The following is an 18,626-nucleotide window of genomic DNA, read 5'->3' as shown; positions in this document are numbered from 1 at the left end:
GTGTGAGTGTCTATGAGTGTGTGCGTGTGAATACGTGTGTGTGAGTGTGTGTGTGTGTGTGTCTGTGAGAGTGTGAGTGTGTGTGTGGACCAATAATGGTTCTTTCAATATCTGCTTGTTTGTGAGCGTGCGCATGCGTGTGTGAGAATGTGTGCGTGTGAGTGTCTGTGAGTGTGTGCGTGTGAAAATGCGTGTTTGTGTGTGTGTCTGTGAGTGTGTGTGTGAAAATGCGTGTGTGTGTGTGTGTGTCTGTGTGTGTGTGTGTGTGTGTGTGTGTGTGTGTGTGTGTGTGTGTGTGTGTGTGTGTGTGCGTGTGTGTGTGTGTGTGTGTGTGTGTGTGTGTGTGTGTGTGTGTGTGTGTGTGAAAATGCGTGTGTGAAAATGCGTGTGTGAAAATGCGTGTGTGAGTGTCTGTGAGTGTGGACCAATAATGGTTCTTCCAATATCTAGACAGCTATACAGTGGCCAAGTACTTTAGTGCGCACACACACACACACACACACACACACACACGTCTGGACTCTCCCACTCGTTCTTTATTCCGTCTGTTGTTCTCATGCCAGATAACTCAAATAACTCGTGTAAGTCTGGGAAGGATTTAGTGATCAAAATATGTGACAAATGAAAGTTCTTATATTTGAGCTTCTTCTTAATCCAGATTCAATCCCAGCATGCCTTTAAGCTCCACTCCATTACACATATCTCTGTTTTGTAAAGGAATTCATACATAAGCACAATTTATAATTTCCTACAAAACTTTTTTCTTAAAATTTCAAAAGATGCAGATGAAAATTATTTTATAATCAAGAGCAACATAAAATCAGTCTATGAAAAGATAGATAGATTATAGATGATAGATAGATAGATAGATAGATGGATAGATAGATAGATAGATAGATAGATAGATAGATAGATAGATAGATAGATAGATAGATAGATAGATAGATAGATAGACTAAATATTAGACATTAGATAATCTAACAAAATATTATATTATTATATTATATTATTATATAAATATAATAATTACTGGTGAAGTATAATAAATCATTAAGTGACATTGTTCTCCAGCTGTACTTGAGACATTATTCATTTCAGGAAGTGTTATTGTATCTTTTATATTCCTTCTGATGTTCACTGATCCACTGTTCACACACACACACACACACACACACACACACACACACACACACACACACACACACCTTCTGTATCCTCTGCTGGTATTCGGCTGCTTTCCTCTTGAGCTCTTCGCTGGTCTGTCGTGACTCTCTCAGCTCGGTCTCGTACAGGTCGCTTCGTCGGCGGGCGGCAGAAAGATCCTCCTCCAGCTGTCTGACGGTCACCTGCATCTCCTCCAGCTGAGCGTGATATTCCTGCACACACACACACACGTCAACACACCCCGAGAAACATCAGCTCAAATATGAAGTTCATGCATGTTCAGCACGTTTACGCACTCACACATGCTCACAATCAAACTCACGCACACACAAGCTTACACACACACTCACGCTCACAAACTCACATGCATTCACACACACACACACACACACACACACACACACACACACACACCAAGAAACATCAGCTCAAATATGAAGTTCATGCATGTTCAGACCGTTTACGCACTCACAAACACTCACGCACACACAAGCTTACACACACACTCACAAACTCACACGCACGCACACTGAGAAACATCAGCTCAAATATGAAGTTCATGCATGTTCAGCACGTTTACGCACTCACAAACACTCATGCACACACAAGCTTACACACAAGCTTACACACACTCACAAACACTCACGCACACACAAGCTTACACACAAGCTTACACACACTCACAAACACTCACGCACACACAAGCTTACACACACACACACACACCGAGAAACATCAGCTCAAATATGAAGTTCATGCATGTTCAGCACGTTTACGCACTCACAAACGCACACACAAGCTTACACACACTCAAGCTCACAAACTCACACACACTCACCGAGAAACATCAGCTCAAATATATGAAGTCGCACACTGCAAAAAATGGCTTTTCTCACTCAGTGTTTTTTACTTGTTTCCAATCAAAATATCTAAAAATTCTTAAATGAAGATGCATTTACTAGATTAGTAAAATGACATAAGATATTATGTCTTGTTATCTGGGGAAATAAAAAATAAAATTAAACAAGCTAAATTAAAACAATGGGGTAAGAAAATGTATCTTGTTTCTGTTTGAATTAACATTATTTTTCTGGCCCCATTGACAGATCATTTTATTTTAAGCAACAGCTCACTCAATTTTGATAGATTTCCCCAGAAAACAAGACATAATATCTTATGGCATATCTTGATTTAAGAATTTTTAGATATTTGGACTGGAAACAAGACATAAATACTAAGTAAAGAAAAGCATTTTTTTGCAGTGCATTCATAAATTGCATGTTCAGCATAACAGAAATGATAATAACCCTGGCTATAAAGAGCAACACTAAACGTCGGCGTGTGTTCCCGCTCCTCCAGTGTTCTGAGAAGAGCTCATGTTCCTGTGAGACGCCCTGCCGACAGCAGCCGGACGGGTTAATGAGGGTCTGAACGAGGAAGATGCATTAAGGAATCAAACGCGCGGCTTCAGAGAGGGACTGAGATATCATGTGAATGATTACTGGCTGAGACTCTCTCTGAAGTCGGCGGGTCTTACGGGGTTAATTGTGCCGCGTTTAGAGGCCAGAGAGAAACACACACATACAGACAGACCGAACACAGTCATTTCAGTCTGAACCCAGAGCCTTAAACAATGAGACTGCAAGTGCACTATATATTTATATATATATATATATATATTTAGGCCATGCATATAAATTCCCATCCATTTGGATTTTTAACAAAAACAAAATAATAAACTGAATGTAATGATTACTTGATTGAAAAAATTCATGACAGTTTATTAACTATTTGCATCTATTTGATTTCACTTTAAAAAAATCTGATTGTTTTTAAATGCATTTATTAAAAATGTATTTAACATTTTTTTAATTGTTAAAAACTATGACTGTGGTTAAAACAAGTGGTTGAATATGGTTGGAACAAGCAATATTCAATTAGATAAAATGTATGAGATTGAAGCTAATTGGATTTATTTATGATAAATATATAAACCCAGTTATTAAAAAACACATTCAGTTTATTAGTACTATTAGGGTGTACTCACACTAGGCACGGTTGCCATGAACCGGGCCCGAGTACGATTGTCCCCCCTCCCCACTCCCCCTCTGGCCTGCACTCACATAGGGTTTCAGCATTCGTGCCGGAGCACGCTTACTTCATTATGGTGCGACGGTTTCGGGATAAACAGGAAGAGCGGCGCTCTCACTGAACACAATGGAGTCCAGCACGGTTAGCGCTCACACTGCATGCGAACCGCGCCCGAGTCCAACTGAACCGTGCTCTGGCCCACCTCTTCCAAGCGGGCCAGGGCCGGCTAATCGAGCCGCGCCCGGGCACGGTTCGGAGCACTCACACTAGTCAAACGAACCGCGCTTTGGTGGTCAAACGCACTCGGGCACGGTTCAAACTGGCTAGTGTGAGTACACCCTTAGAGAAATCAGTAAAACTTTATAACAAGATCTCATTTGTTAACAGTAGTTAATCCATTAAATAACAAACTAACAATATATATCAATTCAATTACATAAATCTTAAATTTTGAGTGTAGATTAGCTGGATTAGACGGAGTCTCTTTCTGCCTGTCAATCATTTTACACGCTCACACAAGGGAAGAGGAACTTGTCATGTGTCAGGCACAAACACACGTGTGTTTTAGGATGCAGCAAGAGTTTTTCAGTGCAGGGAGAAACAGCGGCACGAACTCCAGATGAATCTGACGTGCAGATATACAGATATACCAATATTTTCATTCACAATCTGGAGTGTGTGTGTGTGTGTGTGTGTGTGTGTGTGTGTGTGTGTGTGTGTGTGTGAGAGAGAGTGATTGCGTGAGTGAGTGAGTGTGTGTGTGTGTGTGTGTGTTTGAGAGAGTGATTGAGAGAGTGAGTGTGTGATTGAGAGAGTGAGTGAGTGTGTGTGTGTGTGTGAGAGAGAGTGATTGCGTGAGTGAGTGAGTGTGTGTGTGTGTGTGTTTGAGAGAGTGATTGAGAGAGTGTGTGATTGAGAGTGAGTGAGTGTGTGTGCGCACGCGTGTGTGTTTGTGTGTGAGAGAGTGATTGAGAGTGAGAGAGAGTGATTGAGAGTGAGAGAGTGAGTGTGAGTGAGTGAGTGAGTGTGTGTGTGTGTGAGAGAGAGTGATTGAGAGTGTGTGTGTGTGTGTGTGTGTGTGTGTGTGTGTGTGAGAGAGAGAGAGTGAGAGTGATTGAGAGAATGAGAGAGAGAATGAGTGAGTGAGTGAGTATGTGTGAGAGAGTGATTGAGTGAGAGTGTGTGTGTGAGAGTGATTGATTGAGAGAGTGTGTGTGTGTGTGTGTGTGTGTGTGTGTGTGTGTGTGTGTGTGTGTGTGTGTGTGTGTGTGTGTGTGTGTGTGTGTGTGTGTGTGAGAGAGAGAGAGTGATTGAGAGAATGAGAGAGAGAATGAGTGAGTGAGAGAATGAGTGAGTGAGTGAGTATGTGTGAGAGAGTGATTGAGTGAGAGTGTGTGTGTGTGTGTGTGTGTGTGAGAGTGATTGAGTGAGAGTGTGTGTGAGAGAGAGTGAGTGAGTGTGAGAGTGAGTGTGAGAGAATGAGAGAGTGAGTTAGAGTGAGTGAGTGTGAGAGTGAGTGAGAGTGTGTGTGTGTGTGTGTGTGTGTGTGTGTGTGTGTGTGTGTGTGTGTGAGAGAGAGAGTGATTGAGAGAATGAGAGCGAGAATGAGAGAGAGAATGAGTGAGTGAGTGAGTGAGTATGTGTGAGAGAGTGATTGAGTGAGAGTGATTGAGTGAGAGTGATTGAGTGAGAGTGATTGAGTGAGTGTGTGTGTGTGTGTGTGTGAGAGAGTGATTGAGAGTGAGAGAGTGAGTGAGTGTGAGTGAGTGAGTGAGTGAGTGTTAGAGTGTGTGAGTGTGTGAGTGAGTGAGTGAGTGAGTGAGTGAGTGAGTGAGTGAGTGAGTGAGTGAGTGAGTGAGTGAGTGAGTGAGTGATCGGTGATCTGGATGAGATCTGCTGAGACGTCAATCACTATGACACTTAATTACTTCAATGTAACAAGAACAAAGTGTCTAGCATGCTACTAAACACTAGTGTGTGTGTGTGTGTGTGTGTGTGTGTGTGTGTGTGTGTGTGTGTGTGTGTGTGTGTGTGTGTTGATATATACAGATAGGCTGAAAAGATTTCAAACTAATCTGGAGAATTTCCACACAAAAACAGATCAAACTCCCGCCAGTTTGTGACAAAGCCTTTTTGAGATCCCAGCATACTCAGGGTTTAAAACCAGCTCACGACACGTTTTCCAGCACAGGATTATCCACTAATTCTTGTCTCTAGTTCAGTGAGTGAAATATTATTCCCCATAATGCCTTGAGCTCATGTTCATGCACACACACACAGAACCACCAGAACTTGCATGTTTGCCTTTTGTGATTATGTCCCATAAGAAAACCCATTCTGGCATAAACATAAACTTCAAATACAGTGTAAGCATAACATCACTAATCTATGATCAGGTAAAAAAAAGTTCCTCTCGATCACTCAATGATCACTCAATCACTGACAGGACATTATCCTGAACAAACGACTATGATTGCAGAGGAAACACATTCACCAATAAACCAGGAAACTATGAGGAAACACTGAGGGAAAAAAGTAACACGGAAGAACTTAATGATGTGTGATGATTAGCGATTAGCTGGCGTGTAGAAGAGCCTCCTCAGCGAGTCCTCAATTACAGGATGAGGTTCTGCAAATGAATGGCTAATAAAGTCGAGCTAATGGAGATCCCGCGGGAAGCACTCGGACTGATACAGAGTTCATATAATATACTGATTTGCTGCTCAAGAAACTTTTCAGATTATCAATATTGAAAACAGGTTTGCTGCGTCATGTTTTTCTGGAAACCGTGTTACACTACCATTCAGCAGATTAGAAGCTTTTATTCAGCGATGATTGAATGTTTTAATTACATCGTTATACCAGTAGGTGGCGACAAGTGACTTAAATGTATTTGTCATTGAATCATTAATTCAAGAGATTCGCTCAAAAACGCTGATTCATCTATTAATGAAACAAGTGAGTCATTGAATCATTCATTCAAGAGATTCGTTCAAAAACACTGATTCATCCAGTAATGAAACAAGTGAAGTCTTTATGAGCGAGTCATTTAATTATTCACTCAACCCGATAACATTTTTTTTTTAGTTCAAATTAATGAAATATTTTTTTTAGCTATTTTCACTCACACACACACACTCTTTACGACTCTTTAAGTGAGTCATTGAATCATCAATCACTCAACCTGATTTTTTTTTAAATATAATTAATTTAGATTACATTTTTTAAATAGACTCCAGCAATTAACATTTTGTCAGAACCTCTAATAAATTACATGTTATTTTATTCAAAATCATGGGAGAATCGTGATTTCTGTTTGAAATAAAAAGGTGTGATTCTCAATTTATCCATAATGGTGCAGCTCTAATGAAGACTGGAGTAATGATGATGAAAATGTAGCTTTGATCACATGAATAAAGTACATTTTACAGTATAACTTTATTTTAAATTGTAATAATATTTTCAGATTTGTACTGTATTTTTTATCAAATAAATGCAGCCTATAATATATATAGTATATATGTAGTGAAGTGAGTTTGTTCACCTGCTCCTTGATCTCCTGGAGTTTGTTGCTCTGTTCTCTGATGTCATGGAGGAGCTGGAGAGCTTTATCATCTTCCTGTGACACTTCGACACGAGCCTGTTCCAGACTGCGCTTCAGACTCTATATACACACACACACACACACACACACACACGTCTGTTATGTAGAGATGCAGCAGTTGCTGGAACGCAAGGTCAGAACAAAAAATGCCCAGCGTGCCAAGAGTGGTTTTATCAGTGAGAGTATTTGCATTAAAGGCGGAACATCAAGAGTGCAGATATGAAATCCAGTCAGTTTTGCTGTTCTAGATATGAAACAATAGATACGTCCATCAAAGAGTGTGTGCTGATAAAGTCCTGCTCTGTCTGACAGATTATCAGCTTTACTTCCCCTCAAATTAGACTAATTCAGATTTTTATGCATCTGACTTAAAGAGAACCCTGTGTATTAAGACTTGTATGGCTTACTATAATGTAAATGATGTCTTATACTGAAATATGTAGTCGAAAACCCATGAAAAAAATTTACGTTATTTTAAAAATCCATATCGTTCTATACATATTTTGGACAATGGGGGGGCGCCATTTTAGGTGCGCCCAACTCGTCAAATAAATTACTGATACGATGCCACATTGTGTGGCTTTTGGTTGTAATTTTCAGTTGAAGGGCAACAAGACAAGCGATGTATTATATGTAGATGTATGCAGGATTGTTTTCTTCTAAAATGTACTTCAATAATCTTTGTTTTATTTCCAAACTGAAAAAATCATGTTACAGTGTGGAGTGTGATGCGATTGGTCCGTTGGTTAGTCCAGTTATCCAATCAATCACATGATCTATTAAGTCACATGTGCATCCAGGAATTTATTCAGTAAATGTGTTTCTATCGTAGTTTATGTGCATGTTTTTTTTACAGAATAAAACAATAAATGACATTTGTTAATAAACAAATATCCATTACTCGCATTGTTTCTGCATTAAATTATTACATTGTTTAAATTAACTGTGATTTAGTATATGTACATTTCTGAAATACATAACTTAGACAGTTTCCTCTGATAACAGGGGCCGGTTTCACAAAGCTATTTTAGACCGGTCTATAGTGTTAGACAAGTCTAAAGTTTGCTCATAGACTAGGCTAATGCAAGTTAGACTGTTTCACAAAAATAAAGACTGACTTAATTTAGACCAAAAACATTAGACACCTTACCCCCAGGCTAACTTACCCCCCAGACACCTTACCCCCAGGCTAACTTACCCCCAAGACACCTTACCCCCAGGCTAACTTAGCCCCAGAGACCTTACCCCCAGGCTAACTTACCCCCAGGCTAACTTACCCCCAAGACACCTTACCCCCAGGCTAACTTAGCCCCAGAGACCTTACCCCCAGGCTAACTTACCCCCAGGCTAACTTAGCCCCAGACACCTTACCCCCAGGCTAACTTACCCCCAGAAACCTTACCCCCAGGCTAACTTACCCCCAGACACCTTACCCCCAGGCTAACTTACCCCCAGACACCTTACCCCCAGACACCTTACCACCAGGCTAACTTACCCCCAGACACCTTACCCCCAGGCTAACTTACCCCCAGGCTAACTTACCCCCAGGCTAACTTAGGTCTAAGACTCTATGTTACCGTGGCAACCAGCAGTAACAATCAGTTACATTACAAACAGCCAAAAGAAAAGGGAAAATGGCTCATAATTTAAACATTTCTTCTTGTTACTACATTCTCCGCTAAATTTCCCAAGTAAAATGTCCTTGTAACTGTTATACTCCTCCAACACACACATATGTTCCGCTGGGGTAAACTGCACTGAGCGGCTGAATGCGCTTACTCGATCCGCCATGTTTTTTGTTTTGAAAAGTGTCTTATTTTACCCAGAATGCATTGCAGTGTAGTCCTACTTAAGATAGTCAGAGTCTTAAGTGCTTTGTGCAACGGTCTGATTAAGATGTCTATCTGAAGTCTGACTATCTACTATATCTAAGCCACAGTCAAAGTCTGTCTTTGTGAAACGGCCCCTGATCACTCTAAATTGTAAAGTGGCATTTTCTGTAAAGCTGCTTTGAAATTACGTGTATTGTGAAAAGCGCTATACAAATAAATGTGAATTGAATTTGAATGCTCTCAAAGCATGCTATTTTTATGCACATTTTCAAATATTTAATGTATAGTTGATATATTACAGTTCAGCATCTTCCACTCACGCTGCATTCGGTGATGTAAGTGGCGAGGTCCTGTTCCAGGATGCTCCTCTGGGTCTCGGAGGCTTTGAGCTCCACATCCTTCTGCTGGAGGACTGACTCCAGGTCAGTCATCTTACGCTGAAACCGCGAGATCTCCTGCTCCATCTGAGCGGCCACAAACACAAGCACCAGGTCTAAATGCATTTTACAGCAGCGCTCCAATCACGCCAACACAACCTGCGCATGATAGACACTTACACCTCTGCAAACACAACACGGCGATGCTAGCGAAACTGTATTTCATTCTCCATTCAACGTGTATGACTGTACACACAATTTGTGTTGGTTTGCACTGTTTTCTGGATTTACCTGGGAATATTAGCTCAGTGTTCATTCAGACTAGCCGTGTGTGATACTGACAACAACAAAAAAAATCAGCATCTAAATATTTTGTGGTATTTTGTCGATAAGGATAATTGGACAATATTTTCCTAAGTGTGTGTTTGTACCTTGGCTAGTTTAGGCCTGTCGTGGACAGACGACTCCTTATTTTTAAACTAATAAAACTATTTATAAACTGAACTTGTAAACATTTAAATTGAACTAATTTAACTTTTAAGGAATTGATTTCCAGGGGCATTTATACCTTTATAAGGCAATTTTTCTAACCTTATTAGAGACATGCATCATGTCAAATTCTTGCATTTAATCAAATTCAACTGGAATAATAAGACACTGTATACCAACCAAACAAAATCAGTATCAACAAGTATATTACAGTACATTTTTGCACTGCAGAAGTGGTACAAAACCTGCATCTAATGCGGGCATTAACACAGCAAATTAATATTTTGAAAATCAAAATATATGAAACGAAATATGAAACTAAAACCAAGTTTTATCAAGTCACTCACTCTCTCTCGATGAGTGAGTCATTGAATCATTCACTCAACCGATTCTTTCACACAGCTGATTCATTCATTAACTAATCACCACTCTGTTGCACTCTGATTCGGTTGCAGTTGTTTGATTGGCAAAAATAAAGCAAAAACAGACAATATTGTGACTAAAATGTAAACATTTTACTAATATACAAAAATCACATTTGAAAATCTTGTTGATATTCTGGAAAAACTTGCTTGTGTGACATTGATTAAACATATCATAAAGAAAAATAGGACAAAACAATCATACAAGGGCATTTTTGTCCCATATATTGAATTTCAGGATCATTCTAACTGAATTCTCCAAGTCTACATCAAGCAGAGACTTTGTTTTTTGCTTTGCAAAGTGAGGGACATACTGGATAATGTCAGCTTCCACATCCTTACAACAACAGTTACAATATAATCATAGACTACATATCGCACACCCCTGAAATCTCTTCACCCAGGTGTCTCTGCACTCTTACCTTGTGACATTTGTCTTGAGTGTCTTGCAATTCTTTGCTTTTGATGTGCAGTTTTTTTTCCATGGAGTTGGTCTTGGCAGGAGAGTTGAGTCCTGCGCCGACCGATCTGACGACACAAAGAACAACGAACCCTTATGAGAACCACATCAACACTCATCTAGAGCCCATAACAAGAGTGTGAGAGCGGTTGTTTTCCTAGGAATGTGGGAAATATCGTAAAGCGTCTGTTCGGCCTTTCACGTTCATTACACACTCCATTAGTTTCATGTGAATTCATTACTCAATTCAACACCAACGAACATCATCTTTACATGCCATTCATTAATGAGCATGACATGAATTAGACGTAAGGGAACATCAACTAACAATCAGGTTCTCTTCATGAACAAGAACCGGAAGTGTCACAGAACCACAAACGTCTCTGATCAGCTTCACAGAATTGAAAATGAAAACACAATTATATTTGTCTTAGATTAGACTGACTGAGATTTGTATGGAAGCTTGTTTCCACTACGGTGAATAAAAAATTAAAAAGGTTAAAAAAATTCTTGCAATTTCGAGTTTATATCTCACAATTCTGACTTTTTTCAAAAAAATGTGAGATTTAAACACAATTGTGAGTTATAAAGTTCGAATTCTGAGATAATTCGCTTTTTCATTCTTTATTCTGTGACAGAAACAAGCTTCCCATGAAGCATTGCGAACAGCATAATCAAATTAAAAACATTGGAGAAATATTCATAAATTAATAAACAGCAATTAATGCGCCACATTAATAAACAGGAAGGCAACAGTATTATGATGCAAACTTTATCAAAGTTTTCATTCTCTCATTTCATAATATAATGCTTGTGTCTTGCTCAGAGATCTGAACTCAGATCTCTCCGCCATTAGACATCGGATCATTACGGCTGAAAGTGCTGAGGAGGGAAAGACACACACACACACACACACACACACACACACACACACACACACACACACACACACACACACAAGCTAAAGTGCTGATTATACCAGAACTCCAAACCAGGCCGGAGGGTAATAAAAACACAACAACTGCCCTTCATTTACATACACGTGTGTGTGTGTGTGTGTGTGTGTGTGTGTGTGTGTGTGTGTGTGTGTGTGTGTGTGTGTGTGTGTGTGTGTGTGTGTGTGTGTGTGTGCATGTGTTTGTCTGCACATTATGGAATCAAAATACTTATAACACAGCTGAGTCATAATTAAGAGTGAAATTAAGATTGTGAAAAAAAAGAAGAAAAAAAAACTATAATGACTGTTTCCACACAGGTTTGCCAAACTCTCCTCCCACCTCGTCGACCCCGCCCCCTGTCAGACATTGGTCCGTCAAACATAGACTCCTCCCACACTCGCACCACTGCTCGACGGCAATATTTGGAAAGCATCACAGACGCTCTTCAGGAAGCCAAACTACTGATGGATTCTAGTTGAAAACGTCTCAGAGGATTCGAAGAAAGAAAGAAACGCCTAAATATAGTGAACCGAACGCCTACGACGGTATAAAAAGACATGTGAACCTCAATACAAACCAACAAAGACAGGAAACAACTCGAGTTCCCACATGCATCATATGTCAGTGATTCAGAACTGAGTAAAGTGTGTCTGACGGATGAATGTGTTCCAAAAATACAGAGTAAAATCCCAGCGGCCGCACAAACACAACACACATTACACTAACGGAGAGAGAGAGAGAATAAATCTGACAAAAATACTGCAGCGGAGGGAAAGAGCGAACCAATCGGCTCGTGAGCATCGGCTTTGACCGGCGCGCTGATGGCTCGTCCACCGAGAGCAGAACGAAACAACAATCACCACCTGAAGAAAAGAAAAACACTCTTGCTAAAGGAGATCATTTTCTAACTCTAGACTCAATGATCCGGTGCCTCACGATGCTTCAATCTCCATTTCTTGAGCTTCTTCTGGAATAAATTCATTTCCGTCGAAGAATTTCAGCTTTTTCTTATGGAAGCTTGTTTACGCCACAGAATAAGACATTTTAAAAGATATTTTGCGACTTTTTATCTCACAATTGCGAGTTTACATCTCGCAATTCTGACTTTTTTTCTCACAATTGCATGTTTATATCTCACAATTCTGACTTTATAACGTGCAATTGCGAGAAAAAAGTCAGAATTGCGAGTTCTGACATCTCTTAGAATTGTGAGATATAAAGTCCAATAAAAAAATGTACTGCAAGTTATAATTCTGACTTTATAACATGCCATTATGACTTTATATCTCCCAATGTGGTATTATAAAGTCAGAATTGTGAGCTATAAACTTGCAATACATTTTTTATTGGACTTTATATCTCACAATTCTAAGAAAAGATGTCAGAACTCGCAATTCTGACCCTTTTCTCGCAATTGCATGTTATAAAGTCAGAATTGTGATATAAACGTCAGAATTGTGAGTTTATTTCTCAAAATTGTTCCTTTTTAATCATGCAATTGGGAGATATAAAGTGTGCACCACTACTGTTGATTTATTGATCCAATAAATTAGTTGAATTCCATGCATATTCCATTTTTATGACTGTATTCCACGATTTCCTCCACATGTTCTGCCTCATAAGGCCCCAATGATGCCGTGTCTCTGGTCCCTCATGCCCATGAAGGTGTCCTCCTATCAAAACACAACTGAACGCATGAGAGGAGCTGTGAAACAGAAACGCCTGAAGCTTCAAGAGCCCCTCGAGAGCATCTAAATGCACACAGCAAATAAATAATCTAAATACGGCATCACACCGGCGAGGTCTAACGAGATTAGAGGTTCTGTCTGTTTGCTGTAAAGCAGTCCATTACCCAGCGCTTACAGACTTCCCTTTGGAGAAACCCGACGCATCCCAGGGGTCTGATCAGAACGGCCCACAACCCACTTCATAATTGGGCCTTAAACTATAATTATACGCTATGCATTTCAAATTGTGCCTTTTGAGAATGAAGGGAGAAAATAAACTGCAATGGGAAAATGTGCCGTTGAGAATTACATTTCACATTAGTTGGCATCAATAAAGGTTTCAGGTGCAAATCGGTTATTACAGCATTAACATCGAACTATTGATGATTCAAGCATGAACATCAGCATCCAAACTTCTGCACTCAAACACTTGAGAAACATCTTGCTCTTTCTGCCTGACGTGGGCGTCAGCTGACGGATATAGACACACTTATGCATTCTGTGAATACAGTAGCGATTGATCTGCAGGAGCGCATTGCTTATTCTTAGCTCGACCGACGGACAAAGACAAGGCTGACTCACGGCTTATGTTCGGTTAATGTTCTCCCAGCATTCCTGTGGTGCTCAAACATGCTGCGTCTATCGATCGGCCATCGAGAAAGGTCAAGTAAATGAGTGTGGCAGGTTCCTCTCCCTGAGCGTCTGCAAGATGAAACAATCCCTGCATCCACGGTTCTTTTAAAGTCCCCCTGTAGTCAATCATTTAATCCCTTAAAACTCAGCTTTGATCACCAAAAATTACATATTTAAGTGTTTTTTCCTTGAAAAAATATGTCTTAAAATATCTTGAATGTAACTCGACACCCTTGCCTCATTTAGTATGCGCGGTTCTATGAATATGCAAATGAGCCCCGCCTCCACTCACTCACTCAGCTCAGAGATCCACTGGTTGACGATCACACGTTGATCTGATTGGTTACAAGGTAGTTTGTGACGTCAGAAACACCAGCGATTTCAAAGCGTGTGTTTGAGACTGTCTTTGGTTCACTGCAGTTTTAAGGAGGAAATACTCAGCAATGCTGTCGACTTATGAACTTACACATGGTTTGTCTTAAAGCAGATTAAAAACACCACATAAACACATAAACAACATTAAACGCTGGATTTACACCACAGGGGGACTTTAAAGAACAAGGACTTTGCTTTGATATGCACAAAATCAACTTGACTCCAAAAGGTCTTCAAACAAACTATGAAAAACTATAACGAGAAATGGGTGAACACAGGTTTACATTCATAAGCATAGCACACACTTTCCTACCAAAGCGACTCTGGGTTTCTCAATGTTTTGGCACTTTCACAATATTTGATGTGGATGTTCGTATTTCTGTACTTGCTTTGAACATGTGTTTTTTAAATAAAAAAACTAATAAAAATATTTAATCATTGTCATTTACATGCACTAAATACACCTGACAAAACAGTTTGAACTGAATCACAGAAATTAATCAAACTCTAAAGGCCCATTCACACCAAGAATGATAACTATAACAATAACTATATTAGTTATAAACTATACAGTTTGGTAATCATGAGTCTTTAAAATATCGTATGTTCCGCAAAAGAAACAAATGTCATACAGGTTTGAAACGACATGAAGGCAGAACTTAAATTTTTGGGTGAACCTTCCCTTTAATGTTTTTCTTTTTATTAATATAGAAAAATAAAGTAATTTTTTAATGAAATTACACTCTTAATAAACTAAAACTGTGAGTAGGTGGCAGTAAATGTCTTAATGAGTAAGTCATTCATCTATTTGATTCATTCAGGAATAGAGTAAATGGCTCTCTTTATAAATGGATTCAAAGTAAGACACATCTAAAATAACTCGGGCCGGTGCTCGATCAAAAAGAAACCTTAACTCGAATACAAAAGAACTGGCACATTGCTATTCATGCTCACAAAAACATTTATTAACTTGCAACATTTTGACCAAAAGTCAGGCCAAAAAAGAAAGAAAGAAAGAAAGAAAATGGGTTAAGGGGTTAGGCACGTTAAGACGTTTTTTGCCTTGAAAATAATCAAATATAAAACAACACTGCATAGTCTTCACTGTATAAATTAAATATAGATTAATCCTAAATCTACTAAAGAGCAGTGAGCGATTTTCTTTTTGTCTTTTGTTGTTTGATTAATATTAATGACACAGACAGTAGCAGGTTTATTGGGCTGCTGTCACTTTAAGAGCTAATGCACAGATCCAATATACTGAGCAGCTGGAGTCAAGTAATGTAAAACAATGTGATTAAACATCTTGCATGCCAGCAGCCATCCACATGTTAACAGAAGAACAACATTATTATTTCCAGATTAGATATGGTCAGAATCATAAACCACTTCTCAGATAATCAGAGGGTTTGTTGAGGTGAAGCTGCGATGACTCCATCTGGAAACAAAACCCAATACTGTCACTCACACTGTGAAATCTCAGATATGAAATCTAGGGATGCACGATATATCGGCCACCATATCGGTATCAGCCGATAAATGTTCGTTTTTAGTTTTATCATTATCGGTCCAATAAGAAGATTTGTCCGATATATTAAAGCCGATAAATAATGTATTATTTCCTTCAGCTGAGACACTTCAGATGCGCACTGTTCAACATGATGATTATGAATTGCTTGAAATATGATTGGAATCACTTCAAAAAAAGGAAAATACAGTTCAGTGCAACATGTGCAGCGCAAGTCTGTCATATCGGCTACATAACATTATCATGAGAACATTATAATTGTGTGTTTGGGACATGGATTTTAATAGTGAGACTTTTGTTTTTGTAATCAGGCTCTCAAAAATTATATAAAAATCAGGATTTAGATTTATCGGCCAATATATCGGTTATCGGCTTTCAAATATAAAGAATTATCGGTATCAATGCATTTTCATATCGGTGCATCCCTAATGAAATCCTGATGTCAGACACGTGCTCTAATGCTTCACACATTGAAGAAGCAAGACTGGACAAAAATGTAAATTCTGTCATCATTAACTCGGTGCATTTGGAGCCTGACAGTCTCTGGTAACTGTATGGAAAAATATGCGTGAACAGAGAAATAAAGTCGACATGAGGGCGAGAGAATGACGGCGAATGCTCATTATTGCACAAACTATTCTTATACTGACAAACTAGATTTCCTTTGAATTATCTACCAGACGACGCACCTCGAATAACCATGAGTCACAGAGAGAAGAGGAAGCCACCTACACACCGCCGGTCATTACAGTGTGAACCTACAGGACACACTCCAATTACAGCACTGCCTCAACTGAACACACACACCATCTCTCCAGAGACGCTTCAGCACGACATATCACATCGTTAATGCGCTTTTACTCCACAATGAGGTGAATGTCAAACGCCACTACAGGACTCGACAGTACGAGCATTTCACTCGCATTCGTGACTAAAAATAGATGTGTGCGAACTGTTAAATGCATGTAGGTGCACGTGTGCGAAAAGTTTTTTGAACAAAGTCGCTGTCTCTGCGCTGAACCAATGTTGATCCACGCATGATCCACACAAACGCGCCTTAAATAAATGGGTTTCATAGAGCAACGCATCATATCGGCTGCGCCGCTTTCTTCTCTCCACAAGCGTGTGCGCTCCCGTGGCGTCTGTCGTTGCTATGCAACCATGAACTGCGCTCTCCATGATGACGAGGAAGTATCAGCAAAGGATAAATAGATTTCTAGCTCTTGCATAAGCTTTACTATATGTTTATGGAGATGAGAAATACAAACCCGCCCAGTACAGCTATGATGAGCTGTTCGGTAGAGCCGACGGTACCAAGATCTGAAGTGCCACTGCGATCCAATCAGACACGACTGGACTGTAAAACTAGAATCCTGTGCGGGTGTCCACATGCACTGCCTGATAAACGCATGTTTTTCTATCGCACTGCCTGATAAACGCATGTTTTTCTATCGCACTGCCTGATAAACGCATGTTTTTCTATCGCACTGCCTGAGAAACGCATGTTTTTCTATCGCATGCCTGAGAAACGCATGTTTTTCTATCGCATGCCTGATAAACGCATGTTTTTCTATCGCACTGCCTGATAAACGCATGTTTTTCTATCGCACTGCCTGATAAACGCATGTTTTTCTATCGCACTGCCTGATAAACGCATGTTTATCTATCGCATGCCTGATAAACGCATGTTGTTCTATCGCACTGCCTGATAAACGCATGTTTTTCTATCGCACTGCCTGAGAAACGCATGTTTTTCTATCGCACTGCCTGATAAACGCATGTTTTTCTTTCGCACTGCCTGATAAACGCATGTTTTTCTATCGCACTGCCTGATAAACGCATGTTTCTCTATCGCATGCCTGATAAACGCATGTTTTTCTTTCGCACTGCCTGATAAACGCATGTTTTTCTATCGCACTGCCTGATAAACGCATGTTTTTCTATCGCACTGCCTGATAAACGCATGTTTTTCTTTCGCACTGCCTGATAAACGCATGTTTTTCTATCGCACTGCCTGATAAACGCATGTTTCTCTATCGCATGCCTGATAAACGCATGTTTTTCTTTCGCACTGCCTGATAAACGCATGTTTTTCTATCGCACTGCCTGATAAACGCATGTTTTTCTTTCGCACTGCCTGATAAACGCATGTTTCTCTATCGCATGCCTGATAAACGCATGTTTCTCTATCGCATGCCTGATAAACGCATGTTTATCTATCGCATGCCTGATAAACGCATGTTTTTCTATCGCATGCCTGAGAAACGCATGTTTTTCTATCGCATGCCTGAGAAACGCATGTTTTTCTATCGCACTGCCTGATAAACGCATGTTTTTCTATCGCACTGCCTGATAAACGCATGTTTTTCTATCGCACTGCCTGATAAACGCATGTTTTTCTATCGCACTGCCTGATAAACGCATGTTTATCTATCGCATGCCTGATAAACGCATGTTTTTCTATCGCATGCCTGATAAACGCATGTTTTTCTATCGCATGCCTGATAAACGCATGTTTTTCTATCGCACTGCCTGATAAACGCATGTTTTTCTATCGCACTGCCTGAGAAACGCATGTTTTTCTATCGCACTGCCTGAGAAACGTATGTTTTTCTATCGCATGCCTGATGTTTTTCTGTCGCACTGCCTGATAAACGCATGCTTTTCTATCGCATGCCTGATAAACGCATGCTTTTTTATCGCACTGCCTGATAAACGCATGTTTTTCTATCGCACTGCCTGATAAACGCATGTTTTTCTATCGCACTGCCTGATAAACGCATGTTTTTCTATCGCACTGCCTGATAAACGCATGTTTTTCTATCGCATGCCTGATGTTTTTCTGTCGCACTGCCTGATAAACGCATGTTTTTCTATCGCATGCCTGATAAACGCATGTTTTTCTATCGCATGCCTGATAAACGCATGTTTTTCAGTAGCACTGCCTGATAAACGCATGTTTTTCTATCGCATGCCTGATAAACGC

The 18,626-nt window shown here is 39.8% G+C and overlaps 1 protein-coding gene and 1 long non-coding RNA gene across 6 annotated transcripts in view; one reads left to right on the top strand and one right to left on the bottom strand.

Annotated features, from left to right (window-relative positions):
* Window positions 1–17,050, top strand: part of LOC309499861 — a 128,990-nt gene extending 111,940 nt beyond the window's left edge. Inside the window, exon 3 of the long non-coding RNA XR_014206373.1 lies at window positions 15,985–17,050. This is a non-coding gene — a long non-coding RNA (uncharacterized lncRNA). The remainder of the gene's footprint in view (window positions 1–15,984) is intronic.
* Window positions 1–18,626, bottom strand: part of cita (citron rho-interacting serine/threonine kinase a) — a 139,165-nt gene that overhangs the window by 70,177 nt on the left and 50,362 nt on the right. For all 5 annotated transcript variants that reach the window (XM_082171199.1, XM_082171200.1, XM_082171202.1 and 2 more), the window contains exons 11-14: window positions 10,402–10,507; window positions 9,012–9,155; window positions 6,800–6,919; window positions 1,206–1,376 (exon numbers count right to left, since the gene is read on the bottom strand). In XM_082171199.1, the coding sequence (XP_082027325.1) occupies window positions 1,206–1,376; window positions 6,800–6,919; window positions 9,012–9,155; window positions 10,402–10,507 (541 nt within the window). The remainder of the gene's footprint in view (window positions 1–1,205; window positions 1,377–6,799; window positions 6,920–9,011; window positions 9,156–10,401; window positions 10,508–18,626) is intronic.

This window comes from Leuciscus leuciscus (assembly GCF_965113295.1).
Source record: "Leuciscus leuciscus genome assembly, chromosome: 5".
Classification (NCBI taxonomy): domain Eukaryota; kingdom Metazoa; phylum Chordata; class Actinopteri; order Cypriniformes; family Leuciscidae; genus Leuciscus; species Leuciscus leuciscus.
Note: the sequence above shows the minus strand (reverse complement) of the source record. Positions and strands in the feature narration are given on the sequence as shown.